This window comes from Erythranthe guttata, chromosome 13 (assembly GCF_056151865.1).
Source record: "Erythranthe guttata isolate IM_541 chromosome 13, IM_541, whole genome shotgun sequence".
In the NCBI taxonomy this organism is placed as follows: domain Eukaryota; kingdom Viridiplantae; phylum Streptophyta; class Magnoliopsida; order Lamiales; family Phrymaceae; genus Erythranthe; species Erythranthe guttata.
The window spans coordinates 6975267-7000069 of NC_142545.1; the positions used below are offsets into that span (position 1 = coordinate 6975267).

A 24803-nucleotide genomic window follows, 5' to 3' on the forward strand; every position below is an offset into this window, starting at 1 on the left:
TTGCCTAGTGGGACTCGCGCATTTCCTAAAGAATGAGTTATGATTCAACTTTTCCGGCGAGACGGTATCCCTTGGCTATATCGCCTAGTGGGGGTCCGTCTTTCGTAAAGAATGAGCTCTACATTATCTTTTTAACGGGGCGAAATCCCTCAGCTTTATTGCCTAGTGGGAAGCACACATTTCGTAAAGAATGAGTTATGCTTCATCTTTTCAGGTGAGACGGTATCCCTTGGCTATATTGCCTATCGAGAGGTTCGGCTCTCGTAAAGAATGAGCTTTACTTTATCTTTTTAGGTAAGAAGGTATTCGTTGGCTTTATCGCCTAGGTGGGAAGTCCGTATTTTTGTAAAGAATTAGTTATCCTTCATCTTTTCCGGTGAGACGGTATCCCTTGGCTATATTGCCTATTGAGAGGTTCGGCTCTCGTAAAGAATGAGCTTTACTTTATCTTTTTAGGTAAGACGGTATATGTTGGCTTTATCCCCTAGTGGGAAGTCCATATTTTTGTACTTGGTGGTTGATCAGACCCTCAAGCTTTTTATGCACGAAGTCAACCCTTAGCCCAAGTTTTCTATTTGAACTTTTTATGGCGTGTCGAACTCCATTGAGCTTTAGTTTCTCTATTTTTTTTTTTTTTTTTTGAGCTTTGGGGAGCGAGAAACCAAGGTTCGAGTTGGCCAGACCCTTTGTGATCCTTGATATCTTGCCCTTTAGCTATTTTTTTAGTCTATTGATTTTTTGTTAAACGCGTGGAGAAGACATATGGTTAATGTAGAAATCGCGGCGGTGGTATTCCACCGACTAAAATAGTTTATTAAGAATCATGCGGCTGGCGGTATGACCCCAACTTATTACATAATTGAGAATATTGTGCGGGGCGGTGTGCCACCGACTTATTGGTGAAAATAAATTACACGGGGCCCGCGTGGGGCGATAATAGGTACTAAGTAAAGTATTTCTTCAGGATTGCAATTGTTCTAGGAATTCTCTCAAGTGCCCGTTTCGGATAAGTCTTCCGAGTGCTCGCTTAAGCTGAAAGCACTCTTCAGTAGTGTGACCCTGATCTCTGTGGTATTCGCAGTAGTCATCCGAATTTTGTCGTTTCGGATTCTCTTTCATCCTTCTCGGTGGTTGTAGAATACCCTTCTGTTCAGCGATGATCATCATGTCAACAAGCTTATCCTTGAGAGGTAAGAACTTCTCGATGGTGCGATTTTTGGCGGGTCGCCTCTCTTCTTCTCTAATATAGTTGTGGCTTTCCTCGTCGCGCTTTGGATTAACGAGTACTCTCATCTCTGCATTCTTCTCAATCCGAACGTACTTCTCAGCGCGGTTCAGGAGCTCCTCTAAGGTTGTAGGGGGTCGGCCTGCGATGGATTCTTGAAAACGGACATGCTTCAAATTGTGTTGCAGTATGCCGGCTAACATTTCGTGATTAAGGTGGGGCACTTCATGTAATGCTTTGACAAATCGTTGCAAGTAATCTCTTAGCGACTCTCCGTCTCCCTGTATGACCTTGAAGAGATACGATCCAGTTTTAGCGTATTTTTTATTTATAGAGTGTTGGTTAAGGAAACGCGCCGCTAGTTGTTCTAGATTGTCTATGGACCTTCCGGGCAATCCGTTGAACCAAATTTGTGCCTGATCAGTTAGCGTTGTCTGAAAAATCTTGCAGTAAGCTGCGTTACTAAGGCCGTAGAGGTCAATCTTGGCGTAAAAATTATTTAAGTGATCTTGGGGATCCCCGGTTCCATCGAATTGGGGGAGATTGGGGGTCCTAAATCCGAGAGAAAATACTTCTTCCATAATAGTCAGAATAAATGGGCTAATTCGGGTGGTGAATGCTTCAAAGCGAGCGACCATTGGCCTCGAAGCTTCTCGTCGTGGGCTCCTTGAGTTACGGTCATCGAAGCTCTCATGACGCCTTCTCGTCTCTTCAGGTCGGGAATATCTATTTCCATGTTCGTTTCGAAGGGAGTTTCCACGGCGAAAGGAACGTTTATGTGCTGCTCTCTCCCTTGAAGGAGCCCTTTGCCTCAGAAGGCGTGTTGATCTAGGATGTGCTTCCTTTCGAGGGGGGCGTGTGGGAATCAGGCACGTGTACGCAGCGGAAAACAAAAATTTTATGCGATTTAAACAACTTTAAAACACATAAACACATGCCCAATATTGAAACAATTAATTGCGTACCTTTGCGCTTCCAGCGAAATTAAAAACGACATACATGCTTAATTATTTAAACAAATTTAAATAAATTAACATGCTCGCGTTTAAATCAAATAACATGCTCGAACATATAAATCAATTTCATGTAATCACATAAAATCATACAAGAACGAACATACATATTAGATTTAAACATAATCGAATTCATCGACAATTGATTCGAGGGTTTACCTCTTGAAGCGTGAGGTAGACGCACCAAGCAAAGCGGGATTGCTACGGAAACCAATCCGTACAATGCGGGGCAGCAGCAGCGAGACGGGCCACGGTGGCGCGTGTGACTCACGCGCGGTCTTCGGGCGGCGCATGGGGATGCGTGCGGCTTCGGCTCGTGCGCTGCTCTTCGATTCTTCAATCTTCGATCTTCCTCCTCTCGGATTCCATCTCGTATACTTCGATCTAATAAACAAGTGGCACTAGACACGTAATAGTTAGAAATAACGGAAGAAAAGAAAGAAGGAAATGAATACCGAAGGGGATCGGCCAACGGATGGCCGATTCCGACAAGACGGCGGCGGAGACGGCGGTGGTGGCCGCGGGAGAGAGTAGCCGAGAGAGAGAGGGACGGCTAGGGTTAGGGTTAGGTCTTGTGTTTTTTGTGCAAGACCTATAAATCATGTATTTATAGTGTCTTGCATAAAACCCTGACGGGCTTAAGTTGGACCGGGCCCAACAGCTTAAGTTCGTTAGTTCTTTTACTTGCTCGTCTCTCTCATTTCAATGATCGGAAAATTGTAAAGATTACATTTTCGGAATCATTATAATGTCCTCGTCATTACGAGTGCCATCTCTCGATTTCCAACTTTCCAAAAGTGGAAACCCTAATTCAGTGCACTTTCTAAATTTGGAAACTTCCCGATTTAGAAAGTTCACTAATATGTTTGCCTATTCTTTTCCTTTTCTTATTCTCATTCATAATTCCAAATTACGAATGTTGGACCCAATCATATTGACTTCCAATAATGCAAAGATAAACCATTTTATCTATGACCGTTTATTCAAAGATCTCATGTGCACGAGCAGTGTGACCCTCGATGGTTCAGGTGTAAGCTAGCCGTGGGCCCACAACCCTTTGTGGTCAAAACTCGTCCCTTAGAGTTACGATTAAGATGAAGCTCGTTTCACCTTAATCACCCAACGAATCAAGATAGGCGTCATGATTCCCTAGATACAAATGAAGTGCCTGCAAGAACCTTCAGATATAGTTAACGTACAGTACGGTCCCTTCGAAACATATGTCCCGATTGAACTAGAGGCATTGGTTCGTCGAGACCTCTTTATATGTTCAATGACGGTGTGATCGTTCTAAGTGTTGTAATCGTTACGTGCATGACTTAGAGAATCGAATTCTCTAATCATCACTTAGTCAGCTCTGGCCAGAGACTTAGAATGATTACAAACTTTCATAACACACAGGACATCCAAGACTATTCTAGTGATTGAATCCCCGACTACAATGCACATACCTCCCACTAGATTTCGGACTGCACGAACACTGGCCCTTGGGATGGTCCTCGGTGGAACTCAGGGACAGGTCACGATACAACTGGTCCTCTAGTGAAGTCACGGTGATGTCTAGGTCATAAGGACTAATGGTGTACAACTATACCATATATATCTCTACTCGATTATTGAGAACCACTTAGAGATTTCTAGGGTGAGGGAGTTCAGTGAACTCGTCAACTTACGAGCACCCAATTATGCATGCCGATATCACAATACCGTTTACTGATGAGATGCAGTGAACATACACTAAGTGCTAGTCTCTTAATGGGAAAGGCCGATATCCTCATTGGTGGCGTAACCCTTCGACTAGGAACATGTTTAACAGTTATAATACTAAAGTAAATATCTCACGATCCTAACGATCATTTACTCGTACTTGTAATAACTGTATGGACTATATCTATGCTTGTGACAAAGGGACAAAGATATAGAATGCCAAGTTGTTTTATCATTAATACGAATAAAGGTTTGTTTATTACAATAATAAATACGAAAGACCACAGCCACATGTTGGCTTGTTGGTCACCTACTCTAACAATCTCCCACTTGACCTAAAGCCAACTACCCATGAATCGCAGTCCCATCGTCTCTCGATGTTTCTCATGGACCGATCTCGGTAAAGGCTTCGTGAAGGGGTTTGCAACGTTCTCTTCCGAGGTGACACGTTCTACTTTAACTTCACCTCTATCAATGATCTCTCGGATCACATGATACTTCCTCAGAATATGCTTCGACTTCTGATGAGATCGCAGCTCCTTAGCTTGCGCCACGGCTCCGGTGTTATCACAGTACAACGGTACTGGATCACTAGCATTAGGAATGACACCCAACTCTTGGATGAACTTCCTTATCCAAGTCCCTTCTTTTGCAGCTTCGGACGCTGCAATGTATTCCGCTTCGGTAGTGGAATCGGCCGTCGTGCTTTGCTTGGAACTCTTCCAACACACGGCACCACCATTAAGCGTGAATATGAATCCAGAGTTCGACTTTGAGTCGTCCACAACCGATTGAAAACTAGAGTCGGTAAAGCCCTCTAATTTCAACTCGGCACCCCCATAGACCAAAAATATATCCTTAGTCCTTCGCAAGTACTTGAGGATATCTTTCACGGCCTTCTAGTGAGCCGGGCCGGGGTTAGACTGATATCTGCTTGTGACACTCACAGCATACGCAATATCGGGTCTCGTACATAGTATGCCATACATTATGCTTCCTATGGCAGAAGCATAAGGCGTCCTTTTCATCTCCTCAATTTCACTAGGTGTTTGCGGACACATAGATTTCGAGAGACGAACCCCATGGGACATTGGCAGGAATCCTTTCTTCGATTCTTCCATGCTAAACCGTTTCATAACGGTGTCTATGTACAGGCTTTGCGATAAGCCAAGCATCTTTCTTGCTCTATCTCTATAGATTCGTATTCCTAATACATAAGATGCTTATCCCAAATCCTTCATTGAGAAACGTGCGGACAACCATGCTTTCGTTTGTTGCAGCATTCCTACGTCATTCCCAATGAGTAGAATGTCATCAACGTAAAGCACTAAGAATATCACTGCCCGCCCACTAACCTTCTTGTATACACAAGGTTCCTCCGGATTCTTCTCAAAATCAAACTCTTTGATAGTTGAGTCGAACCTAATGTTCCAACTACGGGATGCTTGTTTCAATCCATAAATGGATCGCTGGAGCTTGCAAACCTTTTGCTCACTTCCAGAAGATATGAAACCTTCCGGCTGCGCCATGTAAATTTCTTCCTCAATATCTCCATTAAGGAAGGCGGTCTTCACATCCATTTGCCATATCTCGTAGTCGTACCACGCAGCTATGGCCAGCAAAATCCTAATGGACTTCAGCATCGGGACTGGCGAAAAGGTTTCCTCCTAGTCAACACCTTGCCTTTGAGTGTATCCTTTCGCTACCAATCTAGCTTTATAGGTTGACACCTTTCCATCCACTCTAATTTTCTTCTTATAGATCCACTTGCAGCCTATAGGAACAATTACTTTGGGTGGATCTACCAAGGTCCACACCTTCTGGAGTACATGGAGTCCATCTCAGATTTCATGGCAGTTAGCCAATGTCCCATGTCCGCATCCGATACGGCCTCATTATATGTTCTTGGATCTTGTCTAAGATCAACATGATCTTCATCATTCTCGAGGAGGAATAACCTATCCGGCATTTTCCGAACTCTTTCGGATCTACGTACCGTAGGTTCATGAGGTATATTAGTGGATTGTTGTATTGGTTCGATTACTTGTTCTTGCGCTTGAACTTCACTTTGTGGTTCTTGAACTACTTCAAGTTCTATCATGCTGCCTTTTCTATCGGATAGAAACTCCCTTTCCAAAAAAGGTGGCATTTCTCGAAACAAACGTCTTTGCTTCCTTGACATAATAGAACTCGTATCCCATCGAGTCTCCGGGATACCCCACAAAATAGCACAAGTCGGATTTACTATCCAACTTATCTCCCTCTAATCGCTTCACATAAGCGGGACAACCCTATATCCTAATATGTTTGAAGTTGGGTTTCCGGGAATGCCAAAGTTCATAAGGTGTGGATTTAACTGCTTTGGTGTTAACTCTATTCAGCAAATACGCGGCAGTACGAAGTGCATGACCCCACAAGTATGCCGGTAAGTTCGTGAACCCCATCATTGATCGAACCATATCCAATAAAGTTCGATTCCGACGTTCGGAGACTCCATTAAGTTGAGGAGTTCCAGGTGGAGTCCATTGAGATTGTATTCCATTATCTTTTAGATAGTCAATGAACTCGATGCTCAAGTACTCTCCACCACGATCGGATCGCAGCTTCTTAATACTTCGTCCGAGTTGCTTCTCTACTTCGTGTCTAAAATCTTTGAACCTTTCAAATGTTTCGGACTTGTACTTCATCAAGTACACATACCCGTACCTAGAATAATCGTCGGTAAAGGTAGCGAAGTAGTTGTATCCACCCTTCGCACTAACACTTAGTGGACCACATACGTCTGTATGGATCAAATCCAAAAGACCCTCGGCTCGTTCCATTTTCCCTTTGTAGTGTGACTTGGTCATTTTCCCTTTAAGGCAAGATTCACAAGTTTGTAGTGATTTCACGTCCTCCAAAGAGAACAATCCTTCACTAACAAAATCGTTCATCCTTCTTAAAGAGACATGACCTAATCTAGCGTGCCAAAGTTGTGCGGGGTTTTGATCTATCTCCTTACGTTTTGCTGATATAACATTAATAGGTATTTCATTTGGATTTAGTTCATACAAGTTGTTTAATAATCGTCCTTTGCAAAGCAAATTCTCATTCTTTTGTATAATGCAAATCGAATTTCCAAAAACAAAAGTAAAACCTTCAATATCTAATACAGGAATAGAAATAAGGTTTCTTATGAGGGACGGAACAAATAAACAATCGTTCAAAACAATAGGAAAACTAGAATCCAAAAAATTTAAGTAAATCGTGCCAATGGCTTCAGCAACAACTCTTGCTCCATTCCCCATCCTTAGGTAGGTCTCACCCGCTCTAAGCTTTCGACTTTTTGTCATTAGCTGCAAATCATTGCACAAATGTGAGCCACAGCCCGTATCCAATACCCAAGAAGAAGAGTTGACAGACAAATTTACGTCAATGAAATACGTACCCTTTTCAGAACTTTTCTGCTTTAGGTAAGCCTTGCAGTTGCGGCGCCAATGTCCTTTCTTTCCACAGTGATGGCAAGCATCATCAACTTGCTTGATGACCTTTTCTTTGGGGCCCCCACTACCTTCACCCACTTCGAACTTGCTGTTTGGGAAGGGAACTCTTTCCTTTCTCTTCTTTTGGGAAGAACTCTTCTTTCCAGAAGTAGCAGCAATGAGAACAGACTTCTCTTTCTTAATGGTGGACTCGAAACTGACCAACATGTTCATTAACTCATCCAAGGGAGGATCTAGTTTGTTCATGTTGAAGTTCACTATGAACGATTCATAGGAACTAGGAAGAGAAAACAGGATCAAATCCAACGAGAGCTCGGCCAGGAGGGTGACATCGAGATTCAGTAGCTTTTCAAGGAGAGTGATCATTTTGAGACAGTGCTCGTGGACCGAAGTCCCTTCGCGCAGTCTCGCCGTGATCAACTCCTTTGTAGCAGCGTACCTCGATGCCCTAATATTCTCACTATACATGCAATCGAGATGAGCCTTTATATCGAAAGCATGCATGTGAGACTCATATTTCCTCGCAAGCGCGGGCTCCATGGCGGCTATCATATAGCACCTAGCATGTGTGTCATCTTTCTTCCATGCTTCATAAGTTTCCTTTTCAGCATCAGTCGCTGTGGCAGGTATAGTGGCGGGACGTCTCTCGTTCAAAATATAGAGACGCCCCTCAACGGTTAGCACAAGCTTAAGACTACGCAACCAATCTAGGTAATTACGGCCATTGAGTTTATTGTCGAGGATTGACATTATGGGATTCTTAGACATGATTATCTGAGAGGTATAGAGAAGAGGATTATTAGAGATTCGCGTTAAATGATTGTTACAATTAAATGTTTGGACTTATGTTATTTAATTGTTCTCCCACTAATTTTATCGAGTTCCACTTCCCTCTAGTAGACAAACGAGAAAACTGATTTTTCTTAATGGGCTTTAGGTCCAATAGACAAATATAACCCGTAGTTAATCTAGCCCGATTATAGTTGCCCAAAGATAGATCACAATAAATCATATCCACAATATGACCCTAAATTAATTTTCCTCACACTTGATAATGACCTAAGTTAATCTCGCGAATATCGAAATCATCGTGTGTCAAGTCTAACCTACCAATCAAAGATGCTCATAGAACTTGATTATGCCAAACTAATGCAGTCCCTTGTTAATCTAGCCAACCACGTTAATCCAACATAACCCTTTTCTATGGCTACCTTCATCGCTATGTCAATTGAATTACAGCTTACTCTACCATAGCACTCCCCGCTAACACGGCTTACAGCACTACAGTAAAGGGCTACACATAATCCAACCGTTGGCAGAAGGAAAGAAAAAATTCAACAGATTGAGTTTTTCTTTACAGCTTGAAATAATTATTAATTAGATTAAGAATGAGGGATTTTATTAAAAGTTTTATCTCATCAGAAGGTTCGGATTGGTCTATGTGATTCCTACATCTATGTTCTCTAAAGGTATATGGAAACGCATATTGTCCTAAGAGGAACATACGACCTAACTACATAATTAATTACAATAATTAATTATCGAGTTTTTCAAAATAATTATAGAACCTCAACTAGCATAAATCATTCAAATAATGTTGAGGTACTACTAATTAAGTTGAACTATAATCAATATTATATTTGTGTTCTATTAATTGAAATCAATTTAACAATTTAAATTAATTAATTAATCTAACATATATTTACTAAAATAGAGGATTGTTGACTCGATTATCTAATTGGGATTAATTGAAAATAATTTTCCAAAAATTAAAATCAATTTGTTTTAAGTTTAATTTTTGAAATCTGAAATAATATATATATATTTTTTTTTTTTTTTAGTGAACCGGTTCGGCCCAACAAGTTCGGACCGAAGCGGTCCGGTTCTGCCCGGTTCAGTTGACCCAAATCAGTGGGCCGGGTCAGTCGGACCGAGAACCGGTCTGACCGACCCGAATCCACGTGGATTCGGTCAATTAGATCGTGCATAACCATCGAACCGACCGGTTCGATCCAAACATATTAAAAAACCGACGTTTTAAAGATAATTTCAGATCCGTTTTTCCAATTTTAAACAATTTTAAAGCTGGAAAAATTCTAAACAATATTTCAAAAATATTTTAAACTTAAGAAAACTCCCAATTACATAATACAACAATCGCTACTTTAATAAATCGAACATGCATAAAATCATAGCATATTAAAATGAACGCAATTAATTGCGCAACGAGCTCTGATACCACTGTTGGGCACGTGTACGCAGCGGGAAACAAAAATTTTATGCGATTTAAACGACTTTAAAACACATAAACACATGCCCGATAATTGAAAAGCAATTAATTGCGTACCTTTGCGCTTCCAGCGAAATTAAAAACAACATACATGCTTAATTATTTAAACAAATTTAAATCAATTAACATGCTCACGTTTAAATCAAATAACATGCTCGAACATATAAATCAATTTCATGTAATCACATAAAATCATACAAGAACGAACATACATATTAGATTTAAACATAATCGAATTCATCGACAATTGATTCGTGGGTTTACCTCTTGAAGCGTGAGGTAGACGCACCAAGCAAAGCGGGATTGCTACGGAAACCAATCCGTACAATCCGGGGCAGCAGCGGTGCAGCGGCGAGACGGGCCACGGCGGCGCGTGTGACTCACGCGCGGTCTTCGGGCGGCGCGTGGGGATGCGTACGGCTTCGGCTCGTGCGCTGCTCCTCGATTCTTCGATATTCGATCTTCCTCCTCTCGGATTTCACCTCGTATACTTCGATCTACTAAACACGTGGCACTAGACACGTAATAGTTAGAAATAACGGAAGAAAAGAAAGAAGGAAATGAATACCGAAGGGGATCGGCCAATGGATGGCCGATTCCGGCAAGACGGCGGCGGCGACGGCAGTGGTGGCCGCGGGAGAGAGTAGCCGAGAGAGAGAGGGACGGCTAGGGTTAGGGTTAGGTCTTGTGTTTTTTGTGCAAGACCTATAAATCATGTATTTATAGTGTCTTGCATAAAACCCTAACGGGCTTAAGTTGGACCGGGCCCAACAGCTTAAGTTCGTTAGTTCTTTTACTTGCTCGTCTCTCTCATTTCAATGATTGGAAAATTGTAACGATTACATTTTCGGAATCATTATAATGTCCTCGTCATTACGAGTGCCATCTTTCGATTTCCAACTTTCCAAAAGTGGAAACCCTAATTCAGTGCACTTTCTAAATTTGGAAACTTCCCGATTTAGAAAGTTCACTAATATGTTTGCCTATTCTTTTCCTTTTCTTATTCTCATTCATAATTCCAAATTACGAATGTTTGACCCAATCATATTGACTTCCAATAATGCAAAGATAAACCATTTTATCTCTGACCGTTTATTCAAAGATCTCATGTGCACGAGCAGTGTGACCCTCGATGGTTCAGGTGTAAGCTAGCCGTGGGCCCACAACCCTTTGTGGTCAAAACTCGTCCCTTAGAGTTACGATTAAGATGAAGCTCGTTTCACCTTAATCACCCAACGAATCAAGATTGGCGTCTAGCAACTAGGCGTCATGATTCCCTAGATACAAATGAAGTGCCTGCAAGAACCTTCTGATATAGTTAACGTACAGTACGGTCCCTTCAATACATATGTCCCGATTGAACTAGAGGCATTGGTTTGTCGAGACCTCTTTATATGTTAAATGACGGTGCGATCGTTCTAAGTGTTGTAATCGTTACGTGCATGACTTAGAGAATCGAATTCTCTAATCATCACTTAGTCAACTCTGGCCAGAGACTTAGAATGATTACAAACTTTCAGAACACACAGGACATCCAAGCCTATTCTAGCGATCGAATCCCCGACTACAATGCACAAACCTCCCACTAGATTTCGGACTGCACGAACACTGGCCCTTGGGATGGTCCTCGGTGGAACTCAGGGACAGGTCACGATGCAGCTGGTCCTCTAGTGAAGTCACGGTGATGTGTAGGTCATAAGGACTAATGGTGTACAACTATACCATAGATATCTCTACTCGATTATTGAGAACCACTTAGATATTTCTAGGGTGAGGGAGTTCAGTGAACTCGTCAACTTACGAGCACCCAATTATGCATGCCGATATCACAATACCGTTTACTGATGAGATGCATTACACATACACTAAGTGCTAGTCTCTTAATGGGAAAGGTCGATATCCTCATTGGTGGCGTAACCCTTCGACTAGGAACATGTTTAACAGTTATAATACTAAAGTAAATATCTCACGATCCTAACGATCATTTACTCGTACTTGTAATAACTGTAAGGACTATATCTATGCTTGTGACAAAGGGACAAAGATATAGAAAGCCAAGTTGTTTTATCATTAATACGAATAAATGTTTGTTTATTACAATAATAAATACGAAAGACCACACCCACATGTTGGCTTGTTGGTCACCTACTCTAACAGGGCGGTCCGAGGATGGTTCGGGCTGAGTCGATTGGCGGTGAACGTATCCTCGAGGGGCTCGTTCGGAGGAGAAGCTCCGGTTACTGAGTGTCACTTTCTCCTCTGAGTCGTAAAGTTCCACAATCGGCGGGGTGGATTGGATATGGATGGAATTCGAAAGATTGTTTTCCATTGGAATTGGCTCTTGGAAGTCGACTCCACCTCGAGTAGTAACGTACTGCGCCACCGCCTCTGTCGCTGCCCAAGCTGCTGCATTGGCTGCCGTTTCATCCATCATGTCTTGCAACTCCTCCGCCGACATCTGAACGACCGGCTCTGAATACTTCGTTGGGTGGGCCGCTCCTGTCATCCTTTTCCTTCGAGGCGGCTCTGGGAATCCACCGCTACCTTGAGATCGTTGGTTGGAATCGCCTTGACCACCTTCGTTAGGTGCTGCCGTAGTTCTTTTCCTTTGGGGCGGCTCTGGGACTCTACCGCTACCTTGAGGCGGTTGGTTGGAATAGCCTTGACCACCTTTGTTATCTGCTCCCGTAGTTCTTTTACTTCGAGGAGGCTCTGGGACTTTGCCGCTACCTCGAGGTGGCTGGATGACATCGCCTTGACCACCTCCGTTCGTGACACGCGATCTAGTTTGCATTCCCACAGACGGCGCCAAAATGATGCTGTTCAAAAATTTTGGGTCAGCCCAATGGTCTTGAAGCCCGTCTTCTAAGTCCGGGAATCTCCAAGCCCAATATCAGGAATGCCAAGAGTCCTTGCCACGCATCTGAGGTAGTCAAAGGGACGGCTTCACTTGTTAACCTGCAAAACAGTTGGAAACAGTAGGTGACACGCCGGGGGTGGCCCGACGATTGTCCTCCGACGCTCAAGTCAGAAGACTATCACAATATAAACAATTAATATTAATTAATTGCCTAAATAGTGCGTACCTTATTATGTGAATGATAACGCATATTTATAGGTTGAGTTTGATATGGTTTTCTTGTTAAAACCAATGTGGGACAAGTTGAATGTAATTAAGAGTGTTAGTTGGATTTTTTCTCTAGATGGGCCAATTTGAGCATCTTGGGCCTAACTTCAATTATACACATCAGTCACTTTTGTTATTCTTTCATGTTTCATATTATCTATCACTTTACAATTCCAATACTACATTCATTACTAATTTCCAATGATACCCTTATTCATCACCTCCAGTACTCTCTCTTCATAACTCACTTTTTTACTCTCTTATTAATTGTATTTATAAAAATAACAATAATTTCAACATAGTTAATACCATATTTTTTTAAATCCATGCGTACACTTATTCAGAATTATAAAGTGACCTTTAGTGTCTCCAATTCTTCATCTTCTCTTGATCTTATAAGAAGTGACTCATGTGAAGATGAAATGAAATAACAAAAGAAAATATAAAAGGACTTTGAACATAAATATGAAGAAGAAACAAAAAATTGAAAATCCACCGGAGCTTGAACAAAAATATGGAGAAGATGGAGAATCAAGAGTCCAACAGTCCATGCCATCAAATTTTGAAGCTTTGTCGGTTCTTATTCCAAATCAAAAAGTTGTACGTGATTTTGATTTAAATGTAGTTGTGGATTGTGGATTTGATTTGAACAAGTTTCCAACCGAAGGAGAAGAAGCTTTTGAGGATGAAGAAATTCAACAAATTGTTAGGATAATGTTAAATATTTATCTTCCCAACTTTTATTGGACAATTATATATTTCATATTAATCTTAATTCGATTTTTTATTTTTCGACATGGTTGAAGCTACCTCACTTATTCAGATAAAGCAAAATTCTGAAGAAATGTAAATTACAGTGGGATAAAGCCAAATTCTAGCTGCATGGTTCAACTATTTTTGTTTAAATCATTTTTTTCTCCTTTTTTTTGGTCGATTGGGAGATATAATACCTCATATACAGATTCTATGGATAAAATTAAATATTGTCAATTATATTTTGATGTTGGTAACAAAAGAAAAACTCATAGAATTTTAGTGCTCATTAGACACAAAAACATGACACAAGAAAACTCCAAAATAATTAAATTTGGTGATAACAAAATAATTGTTGCATCTCTCTTCGGTGCAAACACACATAGATTCTTGCCATTTTACTTAATTAACTTAAATAATCAAGCACTTCTTGTACTAATTCAGAATCACATTTTAACTGAGTAGGAAGTTGTCCGACCCTTTCCAACATGGCTTTCTTAATGTTCAGGATCTTATACTTCATAGAACCTTTGGCTCGCATAATTTCTACCATACATGCTTGTAGGGTTAAAAATATACGATCTGACTTTGTCACTTCAAAAGCTTGGAATGATCTTTCAACGGCACTAACAAGCTCGTCAATGGTTTTAACCGGCTCATGCTGCAAGGACTGAATAGCCTTACAAAATCCAAGATCAAGGATATTCAAATCTGGAGAATTCGGAGGTTGAGACATTAAACGGATATCAAATCCACCTTGCGCAGCTGCTCGGCAAAATAGATCATCGTTGCGATCAACATGCGTTCTCGCATTGTCTTGTTGAATAAATATTGGACACCTAGAATCCTCTATCGGCCATTTTTCTTTAATATAAGGTAGGACCTTTTCAATTAAAAACGACCTTATAATTTCTCTTTTCACCGAGGGTATGGGTTTTGTCTCCATTGTACCTGCAACTCTATTGACGCTCGTCCTTTTAGCCGGCTCTTGTGTAACAAAAAGGAACACGCTGATTTTTCTAGAGAATAGCTCATTCCCTTCTGCATCAAACCTTGGACGAGCTATAGTGGCTAAAAACATCACTTTTCCAATGAAGTTTTTGCTTTTACAAGTACGTAGTGGTTCTTCTTCATCCGGTAACAAGTAGTAATTCTCTGACTTTTTTGTCATCCAAAACCACTTTTCGTCGATGTGAACTGTATTATACATCCCTATGAAAGTCGAATGATGCGGCATGCTATTACTATCAAGCATCGATAGGCAAAATTGTAGTATAGCTCTCTTGTTTTCCTCCATTAAAAAATGGTTTTATAGCACTTGAGTGTCGTCGTATTTGCCCCGACTTAAGACGTCTAAATAATGTTGTCTTTTTCACGTTCATAGAGCAGGATAAATAACGAAGAGTTGTTCGCCGGTGTAAAGGGATTTCACGTATTTGTTCAAGGTTAATTTGAACTCTCTTACGACCGCAATTTCTTGTCTTTCTATGAGATACATTAGCGTGCGTGCCACCGTACCCAGATTGTTTCCAAATACGTTGAACTGTTCGCATAGAGACTGAAAATTGTGATGCTATCATTCTTGTCACTCCTTGTTTGAATTTGACATTAAAACATTGTTGCTGGAACATATTGTAAATAGCTTGACGCTCCCCATTGCTTAAAGTTTTCAATATGTTTACGTGACTTGATGGATGTGGTAGTTCTTCATTTGCATTTACATCTCCATGTATTCAATAATTTAAAAAAAAAATTAAATATCCATGGATTACTATTATTGTTTTAACTCATGAATGGATGGACTTCATTGCAAATTCTATCGACCAAAGAAAAGTACTCCAGACTAAGAAGGGTAAGAATTAGAACATATACACTAGTATGATTTTTGTCCAGTTGTTACTCATGAAGATGAAGAGTTAAATAACCTATCCCATCAATGGTGTACTTTGTGCTATTTAAAATAAATTATACAGATGCTATGCTTGGATGTGTTTTGGCATAACTGTAGGAGCAAAAAATGGCCATATGATGTTCCAAATTAAAAAAAGATTGTACCTATACTATGATCCAACCCAACTGGTGTTTGTAAAGCAACTTCCACAATCGTATCATCTTCAAAATATGTCGAACTTAGATTGAGATTGAGATCGGGAATTAAATATGCAACTTGTTGATTTGATTGGCTATTAGAGGCTTCATTTTATGTACCGATAACCATAACAATGTCAAAATTCGGCGGCTCCGCATTTAGATCTATTCCAGTTAATGGTGTATCCATTTTGTTTTAATCTTCAACAATCATGTTAATTTCACTTTATATAAGTATTTTGGCTGAAATGAAAAATATTTGAGGCAAAATTAGTAGAAATTTTGAATGTTTTGGAGGGAACATGATATTTTGGCTGGAAAGTTTGGAATCTTTTTTCAGAAAAATATTTAAATACATTGGATGATAACAAGGTGACGATAGGAGTTCAATCAGACTATTTATATTCTTAGTTTATTGTTTAGAAAAAAAATGTTTTCATAAGAAAAGAAAAAAAAAAGGAAAAATATGGCAGATAAGCTGACATTTAGAATGAATATATATATTTTACCACTCAATGCCATTGATATGGTTATAATGGCCGATTAATGAGGAGAGAAATTAGTGGAGACTAAGGAGAGATTAGTTAAGATGAAGGGTAATTTAGTCTACGATTATATTTTTTCCTAAAATTAAGCAATAATTAATGCTAATATTAATTCATGTGCTGAGCTAAAAACGTCAATTATATGGGAACAGAGGGATGATATATGTATATATATATATATATATATATATATATATATATATATATATATATATATATATATATATTTAGATACATATATATATATATATATATATATATATAATTAGGGAAAACGAGATTTTACCCTTGAAGCGTGAATCCAACGAAGACTCGAGAAGATGGCTAGCTGCTCTTCCCACTTCTACTGATCCAACTTGTTTGCTGATCTAAAATTATAGGTCTGCTCCGACTTCAATATCTCCATGATTGTTGACTGGATCGCCAATTCCTTTCGAATTATTGTAGTTCCATGAGTCCGGAAGCTGCTGTAAAAACGGATTATATGCTCATTGTGAAAAACCCTAACAGGCCTTAAGTTGGGCTAGGCCCAACGGCTGAAGTCCACCCACTTTCTCAGCTTGTTTCTAAAAAACGAATGCTTGCAAGTTCTCGTTGATACGAGTACCACATTGCAATTTACCAATTTCCAAAATTGGAAACCCTAATTTATCACTTTCCAAATCGGGAAACTTGCCAATGTAGAAAGTTCACTAACTTTCCGTCAAATTATTTTCCTATACTTATTGTCATCTGTAATTAACAGTTACGAATGTTGGACTCAATCACATTTACATCCAATTATACTAACATTAACTAATTAATCTTATCTCGTTGCATTAAGGATCTCAAGTACACGAGCAGTGTGACCCTCGATGGTCCTGGTGTAAGCTAGCCGTGTCCCCAGAACTCATTGTGGTTTAAACTCGTCCTTAGAGTTATAATTAAGTTGAAGATAGTTTCAAATTAACTACCCAACGAATCAAGATTGGCGTCTAGCAACTATGCGTCATGATTCCCTAGATACAAATGAAGTGCCTGCAAGAACAGTGTGATATAGTTAACGTACAGTACGATCCATTCGATACATATATCTCGATTGAACTAGAGGCATTGGTTCATCGAGACCTCTTTACGAGTTCAATGACTGTGTGGCCGTTCTCGATTATCTAATCCGTTCGTGTTTGACTTAGAGAAACACATTTCTCTAATCGTGACACTTTCAGTTGTGGCCACAGACTTCATGGATTATAAATTGCAAGAACACAAAGGATATCCATGACTGATCAAGCGATCGAATCCCCTACTACAATGCACAAACCTCTCACTAGATTTCGGAGTGCACGAACACTGGCCCTTGGGGCGGTCCTCGATGGAACTCAAGGACAGGTCACGATACAGCTGGTCCTCTAGTGAAGTCACGATGATGTCTGGGTCTTAAAGATTAATGGTGTACAACTATATCATAGAAAGCTCTACTCGATTATTAGGAACCACTTAGAGATCTCTAGATTGAGGTAGTTCAATTAACTCATAAACTTACTTGTGAGCACCCACTTATGTATGCCGATGTCAGAACAGCGTTGACTGATGAGACGCAGTACACATACACTAAGTGCTAGTCTCAAATGGGAAAGGCCGATATCCTCATTAGTGGCGTAACCCGTTGACTAGGAACTACGTTTAACAGTTACTATACTTAAATAATCTCATCATTCTACTAGATCTATTTAGAGTAATTAAATAACTGTAAAGACTACATCTATGCTTATGCAATGGACAAAGATATAGAATGTCAAATGGGGTTTTTATCATTAATACGAAATAGATTATTTACGAGTAGCGTGAGAAAACACAACAATTAGTTGGCTCTTCGATCACCTACACTTACAAGAGAGACATGCCAAAACATATTTAATTTTATTATCTATCCAATTTGGCGGTCTTGGAAAATAATATTAAATAGTCGGTGGCTTAGGTTCAATAAAATATAACAGGAACTTCTTAGTGAAGTACAGTTATAATTATAATTTATTGTTAAGTGTTCAACCATCAAATCATCTTTAAATAAATTGTTCTATGATATCCATAACCTCTGAGTGAGATAAACATATCAATACAATTTAATTAAAAGTGCCCGGAGTGGGACCAAAATTCGATAAATTTCCTTTCTGAAAATTATTTACTTTATTTTAAAGTACATACGTAATTAATTCCCCAATACAATTAATATTTTTAAAATTAATTTTCATGAGGGAAACTGGAAAAAAATATGACATGCGACTATGGGCATACATAATTTTAATTTTCCATGTTGTCCAATTATATGATGATGTAACATGCACACATAATTAACACATATAATAAACACAATTAAAACATGCTTATAATTAAACATGCATAAATAACCATAAAGCATTTAAATAAATAGATAAATAAATAAACATTCCGCTATTAAGTTAAGTTGGGACTACCGCTTATAGAATCCTTAAAAATGGGAAGTCCAAAAGTCCTCGTATAACTCGAACTGCAGCTCGATCGGACTGCCCGAACTGCTGCCGGACTGCGACCCTCGAACCGCCGCCTGCCTAGTCGTCGTGCCTGGACCGGGTTCTCTGTTGGACCGGTTTTGCTGGTCGTCGTTGGACCGCCGGTCTGTTAGCTAGGCCGCCTCCCCGGTTTGCCTGGCCATCGGACCGGTCGGTTCGAACACCAACCGGTTGGCCCCGCCTTGTTTCGTATCGTCTCCGCGTTTCTCCCCGGAATTCGTAAACGAAAAAATACAACATAAAAATCTATTTCTATCTATTAATTTCCAATCTAAATCTAATATACAAAACGTACAAAGAAAAAAATTTATCGTAGGCACACGATTTTCCATCAATATCTCGCGATGGGAATAAAAACTAACAAGTAACCACTCACGAAGCAGTGGGATCCAATCACATAAAATGTAATTAAATATACATAACCATAATTGCGGATTTTGTAAATTGATGATTTTATGGATCTCATTTTAGCATTAAGAGGTATGGAAGTCTAGATGAGATTGTTGGGAAGCAGGCATGTGTACGCAGCGAAAAACAAATTTTTTTATATGAAAAACATATTTTACATATTATCACGTGCACAATTTAGCAATCAATTGCGTACCTTATTGCTTCCAGCGCAAATTAAAATGCACACATACATGATATATAATTTTCTCTTAATAAAACAATTAGCATCCTCATATTAAATCAGTAGACATGCATTTATAGAATTTCGCAAATCATTAGAGTAAATATCACATGGCAAATACGAACATATAATAATCATATTAATTAATATATTAAGGTACAACCGGATCCGATTTTACCTCTTGAAGCGTTAGACAAACTTTCGGATTCAAAGCAAACTACCACGGAAATCAATCCGTGAAGTCAGGAGAAGCGGTGGCGGAGATGTGGCGTCGGACGGGGCAGCTCATGCACTGTATTCCAGCGGCGTGTGCGGGCGCGTGCAGCGGCGACTCGGCGGCGGGGTAGCGGCGATCTGACTCCTTTGTCTTCCTCCTCTTAGATTTCACCTGGTATATCAAATTCTACAATTATGTGGCACTAGACACGCAAAAGTTAGAACAAACGGAAATAAAGGACAAAGAAAGAAACTACCGATCAATGGTGACGGCGCATGGGGCCGACGACTGGCGACAGCAACGGCGGACCAGCGGTGGAGCAGCGGCCGTGAATGAGGAGAGAGACTAGGATTTTTGTATGTTGTGCAAGACCTATAAATCTTGTATTTATAGTGTCTTTTGCACAAACCTTAACAGGCTTAAGTTGCACCGAGCCCAACAGTTTAAGCACATTAGTCTTTTTCTACTCGTTTCCCACAAACCAATGATCGGATATTTATAACAATTATATTTTTGGAATCATTGAAACGTCCTCGTCGATACCAGTTCCAATACTCGATTTCCAATTTGTTAACTGGAAACCCTAATTTAGTAAACATGCCAAATCGGGAAACTTCCCAATTTAGAAAGTTCACTAAGATCATCGCCTAGTTCTTTTCTTTTCCTATTCTCATTCATAATTCAAAATTATGAATGTTGGACTCAATCGTATTGACTTCAAATTATGCAAAGACTAAAGGTTTTAATCGTTGACCATTTATTCAATAAATTCAAGTACAGAAGCAGTGTGACCCTCGATGGTTCAGGTGTAAGCTAGCTGTGGGCCCACGACCCATTGGGGTTTAAACTCGTCCCTAGAGTTATAATTAAGATGAAGTTGGTTTCCAATTAATCACCCAACGAATCAAGATTGGCGTTTAGCATCTACGCATCATGATTCCCTCGATACAAATGAAGTGCCTACAAGAACCGTGTGATATAGCTAACGTACAGTGCGATCCCTTCGATACATATGTCTCGATTGAACTAGAGGCATTGGTTCACCGAGACATCATTTATAGTTCAATAATTGTGCGATCGTTTTAAGTGTTGGAATTTGTTCGTGGATGACTTAGAGAATCACGTTCCCTAATCATCACTTAGTCAGCTTTGGCCAGATACTTCATGATTACAAACTATAATAACACAAAGGATATACAAGACTATTCAAGTGATTGAATCACCGACTACAATGCACAGACCTCCCACTAGATTTCGGACTGCACGAACACTGGCCCTTGGGGCAGTCCTCGGTGGAACTGAGGGACAGGTCACGATACAGCTGGTCCTCTAGTGAAGTCATGGTGATGCCTGAGTCTTAAGGACTAATGGTGTACAACTATGTCATAGAAATATCTCGCTTATTGAGAATCACATAGAGATCCCTAGGATGAGGGATTTCTGTGAACTCATCAACTTATGAGCACCCACTTATGTATGCCGATATCACAACACCGATTACTGATGAGACACAGTACACATACACTAAGTGCTAGTCTCGAATGGGAAAGGCCGATATCCTCATTGGTGGCGTAACCCGTTGACGACGAACACTGTTTAACAGTCATGTTACTTAACTAAATATCTCATGATCCTACTAGATAAAATATAAGTAATTATAATAACAGGAAGGACTATATATATGATTATGCAAGGGACAAACATATAGAATGTCAAAAGGTGTTTTATCATTAATACAAAAAATGATTATTTATTAGATAATAAATGAAAGACCACAACCACAAGTTTGCTTGTTGGTCAGCTACTCTAATAGAAATAAGTGTTGTTCATACCATGTGAGATTATCGATTGGTTTTTATTTATCATTATCAATGACATTTTTATCTTTATTAGTTGAAAGAAATAAAGTCTCATTAAATTGACAGTCTGCAAATCTAGCGGTAAATAAGTCACCTGTCATTGTATACAAGAACCTAATTATTAACGGTGAATCAAACCTAACATATATGCCAAGTCGACATTGGGGACCCCTCTTAGTCCTCGAAGGAGAAGGTAATTGGCACTTGCACAATGCAACCAAATATGTGTAGCTGTGAAATATATGGCTTAAATCCCATGGCCAATTTCATTGAGGAATGCATATGATAAGCAGTGGGACGTAATTAAACAAGTGATGACGCATGCAATACTACATGCACTAGTGGGTTTAGATCTCATCAGTAAATTACGAGCAATTATTTGGACGCGTTTAATAAAAAATTCCGTTAGTTCATTTTGAGTGTGAATCGTATGCTACTGGATGCTCGATATTTATTCCCATTGTTGCACAATACTCATCAAAAAAAATTGATGTAAATTCCCGGCATTATCAATCCTTATATTCTTGATGGGATAATCCGGGAAATGTGGTTGGAGTTTAATAATTTGTGATAGCAGACGCGCAAATGCAACCTTTTTCGTAGATGATAAGAATACGTGGGACCATCTACATGATGCGTTCACTAACACCATAAAATATTTAAATGGCTCACCTGCAATATGTATTGGTCCACAAATATCACCATGAATACGTTGTAAAAACGATGATGATTTTGTTGGGATGTGAAAAGCAGGAGCCAATGGAAAATTTTAATGAGGTTCTGGATTAGCCGGTTTTTATTATTTAATTACCATGCATAAATTTGATTTAGTTAAAAGGAAATAAATTTAATCTATGGACTTACGTTTGGGAGAGCAGATCCAAACTATCTTCGGCACACGAACGAGGACCTCCCACCACTCCTTGCTTCACAAAAGTTGCAGAGCTTAAAACCCCTAATCTTCTATTGTATATCCCGAATTAATTTCTCAATGATTGTGGGATCATCCGTAACAAAATATCTAACTCTATAATCTACGAAAAAAACGAAAAATAAGAGAGAATATTTTTGCTTATTTTTCTTGCAAAAATCGGCTACTACTATGTTGTGAATTCAGTATTTTTTTCTTCCATCAAGTACTATATATATAAGGGTTTAGAATGAGTTGCACTAGGAGAAGGATTGAAGAATCAAATCTTCTTCCAACTCTAGCATAGGGGCCGAAAATTTTAGTCCTAAAGGACTCCAACTTTCCTTCATCCTATCTCTAAAGATTCTAGAAGTTGAAGTAGGAAAACAGTCCAAGAAAACACAAATTCTTCTCCTCCAGCTCTTGTTATGGCTGAAAATTAGAGGCTCGAAATAGTTTTCCGATTTATCCTTCAGCTTATTTACTTGATTTAATTCTATTTTCTCAATTACTTAGAATTATCCATTGGACTACAATAGGGACTAAAGAAGAAAATACAATACAGGCAATTTAATAATTAATTAAATCCAAATTCTAAAAAGAATTCATTTAATAAAATATTAAATAATTATTTATTTTCTACTACCAAATAATTATTGACTCCCGATTATATTCTCAAAATTATATTTCGAGCTTCTGTTTATCATTATTTAATTTCTCCTCGCATTAAGATAATCACATGACCACCAATTAATCTATTCACAGAAAAATAAATGAACTTTGCATATTATCTTGAGTCTTTTCCGCTTAACTTATTTGTGTATGTCGGATACAAAATCCACTCGGCCGAGTTTATGACATAAACAAAACTTATAAGCTACTCAAGGGTTATTAATCAATCCCATATTTCAGAGATGTGAATTCCTTTCGATAATTAATTCTCACCTAGTAAATCTAAGTGTCTCCACCTAACGCACTGGGGCTCATGTAACTCAATATAGGAATCTCTCCCATTGTGACATCAAAGTAGAGATCACTAATTAAACGTTTATGTTGATTATTTGGGGATTAAGATGTTAAGTAATTTCTTGTAAACTAGAAATAATATAGTTTCATATTTGATCAGTGATGAAACAATTATTTCACTTTGTCATGTATGTTGGATGTGTTAGCACAATAAGTCAAAACAATAACTACAAAAGTTATTATGTGTTTACCGTGATCATCAATCACTAAAATATTGTTCTACAATCTTTTAACAAATGGCTAGTCCAATTCCATCTAGATTGTGAACGTTTAATCTTTATATTCTAAACGAACTTTCGAAATGATCTTTATGTGCGCTGTAGCACATCATTTTAAATACTATTAGAATAATAGACTTGTACGTTTAATTTAAAATTAATCAATATCTGATTAAAGGTACTTGAGACACACATGCATTGATTCTCGCAAATAACTGAAATAAATAAACTTTATTCAAAATAAATAGTTCATATAGATAAATGCGACGCTTTTAGTCTACTATCCTAACAGATTCATAACCGACCTTTTCAAGTGAAGGTTTATAATGAACTTTCCTTGTGAACATGGTTTACAGAAATATTCATTGGACATGAAGATTTTCGTATCTTTTAATGGATGTTCTTTAGTATGTTGTGCAATCCTACGCATCATAGTTGTTCATGGGTGACCCAATCGTTCATGCCATAACCATTATATCAGGATTAATATGTTTCCATGGCATAGGGGCATGGAATTCGGAAGCTCAAATTTGAAAACAATACACTCCAGCAGTTGTCGCTTCGAGTATTTCAAGAACAATTTTTTTGTCCATGATATATGATGTGACGCATATAAACTCCACAATATTTTCAATCAGTATCTCTTAATGATATCCATTGTATCTCACATATTTAACACTTAGTAGATTCTTATTCGATATCTCGGATATCAATGTATTTTCAATATGCAAAGTCGTACTATTAGGCAACAAAATTGTTGCATTCCTGGAGCCATCTATTGTCTCTGTGGAACCTGCTATGGTTTTAACTTATCCCTTGCACAATGTCACACCCGGGAAATATATTTTTCTATTGAATATTGAGTGTCCATGTTCTCCATATTTGCCTTTTCGATGTATTTTATAGAGCAAAACCTCATGTTGATAACATATTCTCAAATATTAAATAAAGTACCATACATACATACATATATATATATATATATATATATATATATGTTATTTGACAAACCGCCCTCGTTGAATTTCGGCTTCATGATAAACCTATTTTCTTCTATTGATATTTGATATAAACCCAATTGACTTGAATTATCCAAAATACCCATATTTAATATACAGAAAGTTACCATAATTTATTATTATGGAAAATAAATTTTTTTTTGTAAATATGCAAATCCTCATACT

General features: G+C 38.8%; 2 protein-coding genes across 2 annotated transcripts; both read right to left on the reverse strand.

Annotated features, from left to right (window-relative positions):
* Positions 1–960: 960 nt before the first annotated feature.
* Positions 961–1806, reverse strand: LOC148765783 (uncharacterized). Its single transcript, XM_088812353.1, has one exon. The coding sequence runs from the start codon at positions 1804–1806 to the stop codon at positions 961–963; it is 846 nt and encodes a 281-aa protein (XP_088668479.1).
* A 12197-nt stretch (positions 1807–14003) lies between these two features.
* LOC148765784 (uncharacterized) lies at positions 14004–14807 on the reverse strand. The gene has a single exon (XM_088812354.1). It carries the CDS (start codon positions 14805–14807, stop codon positions 14004–14006), a length of 804 nt encoding a protein of 267 aa, XP_088668480.1.
* Positions 14808–24803: the final 9996 nt, after the last annotated feature.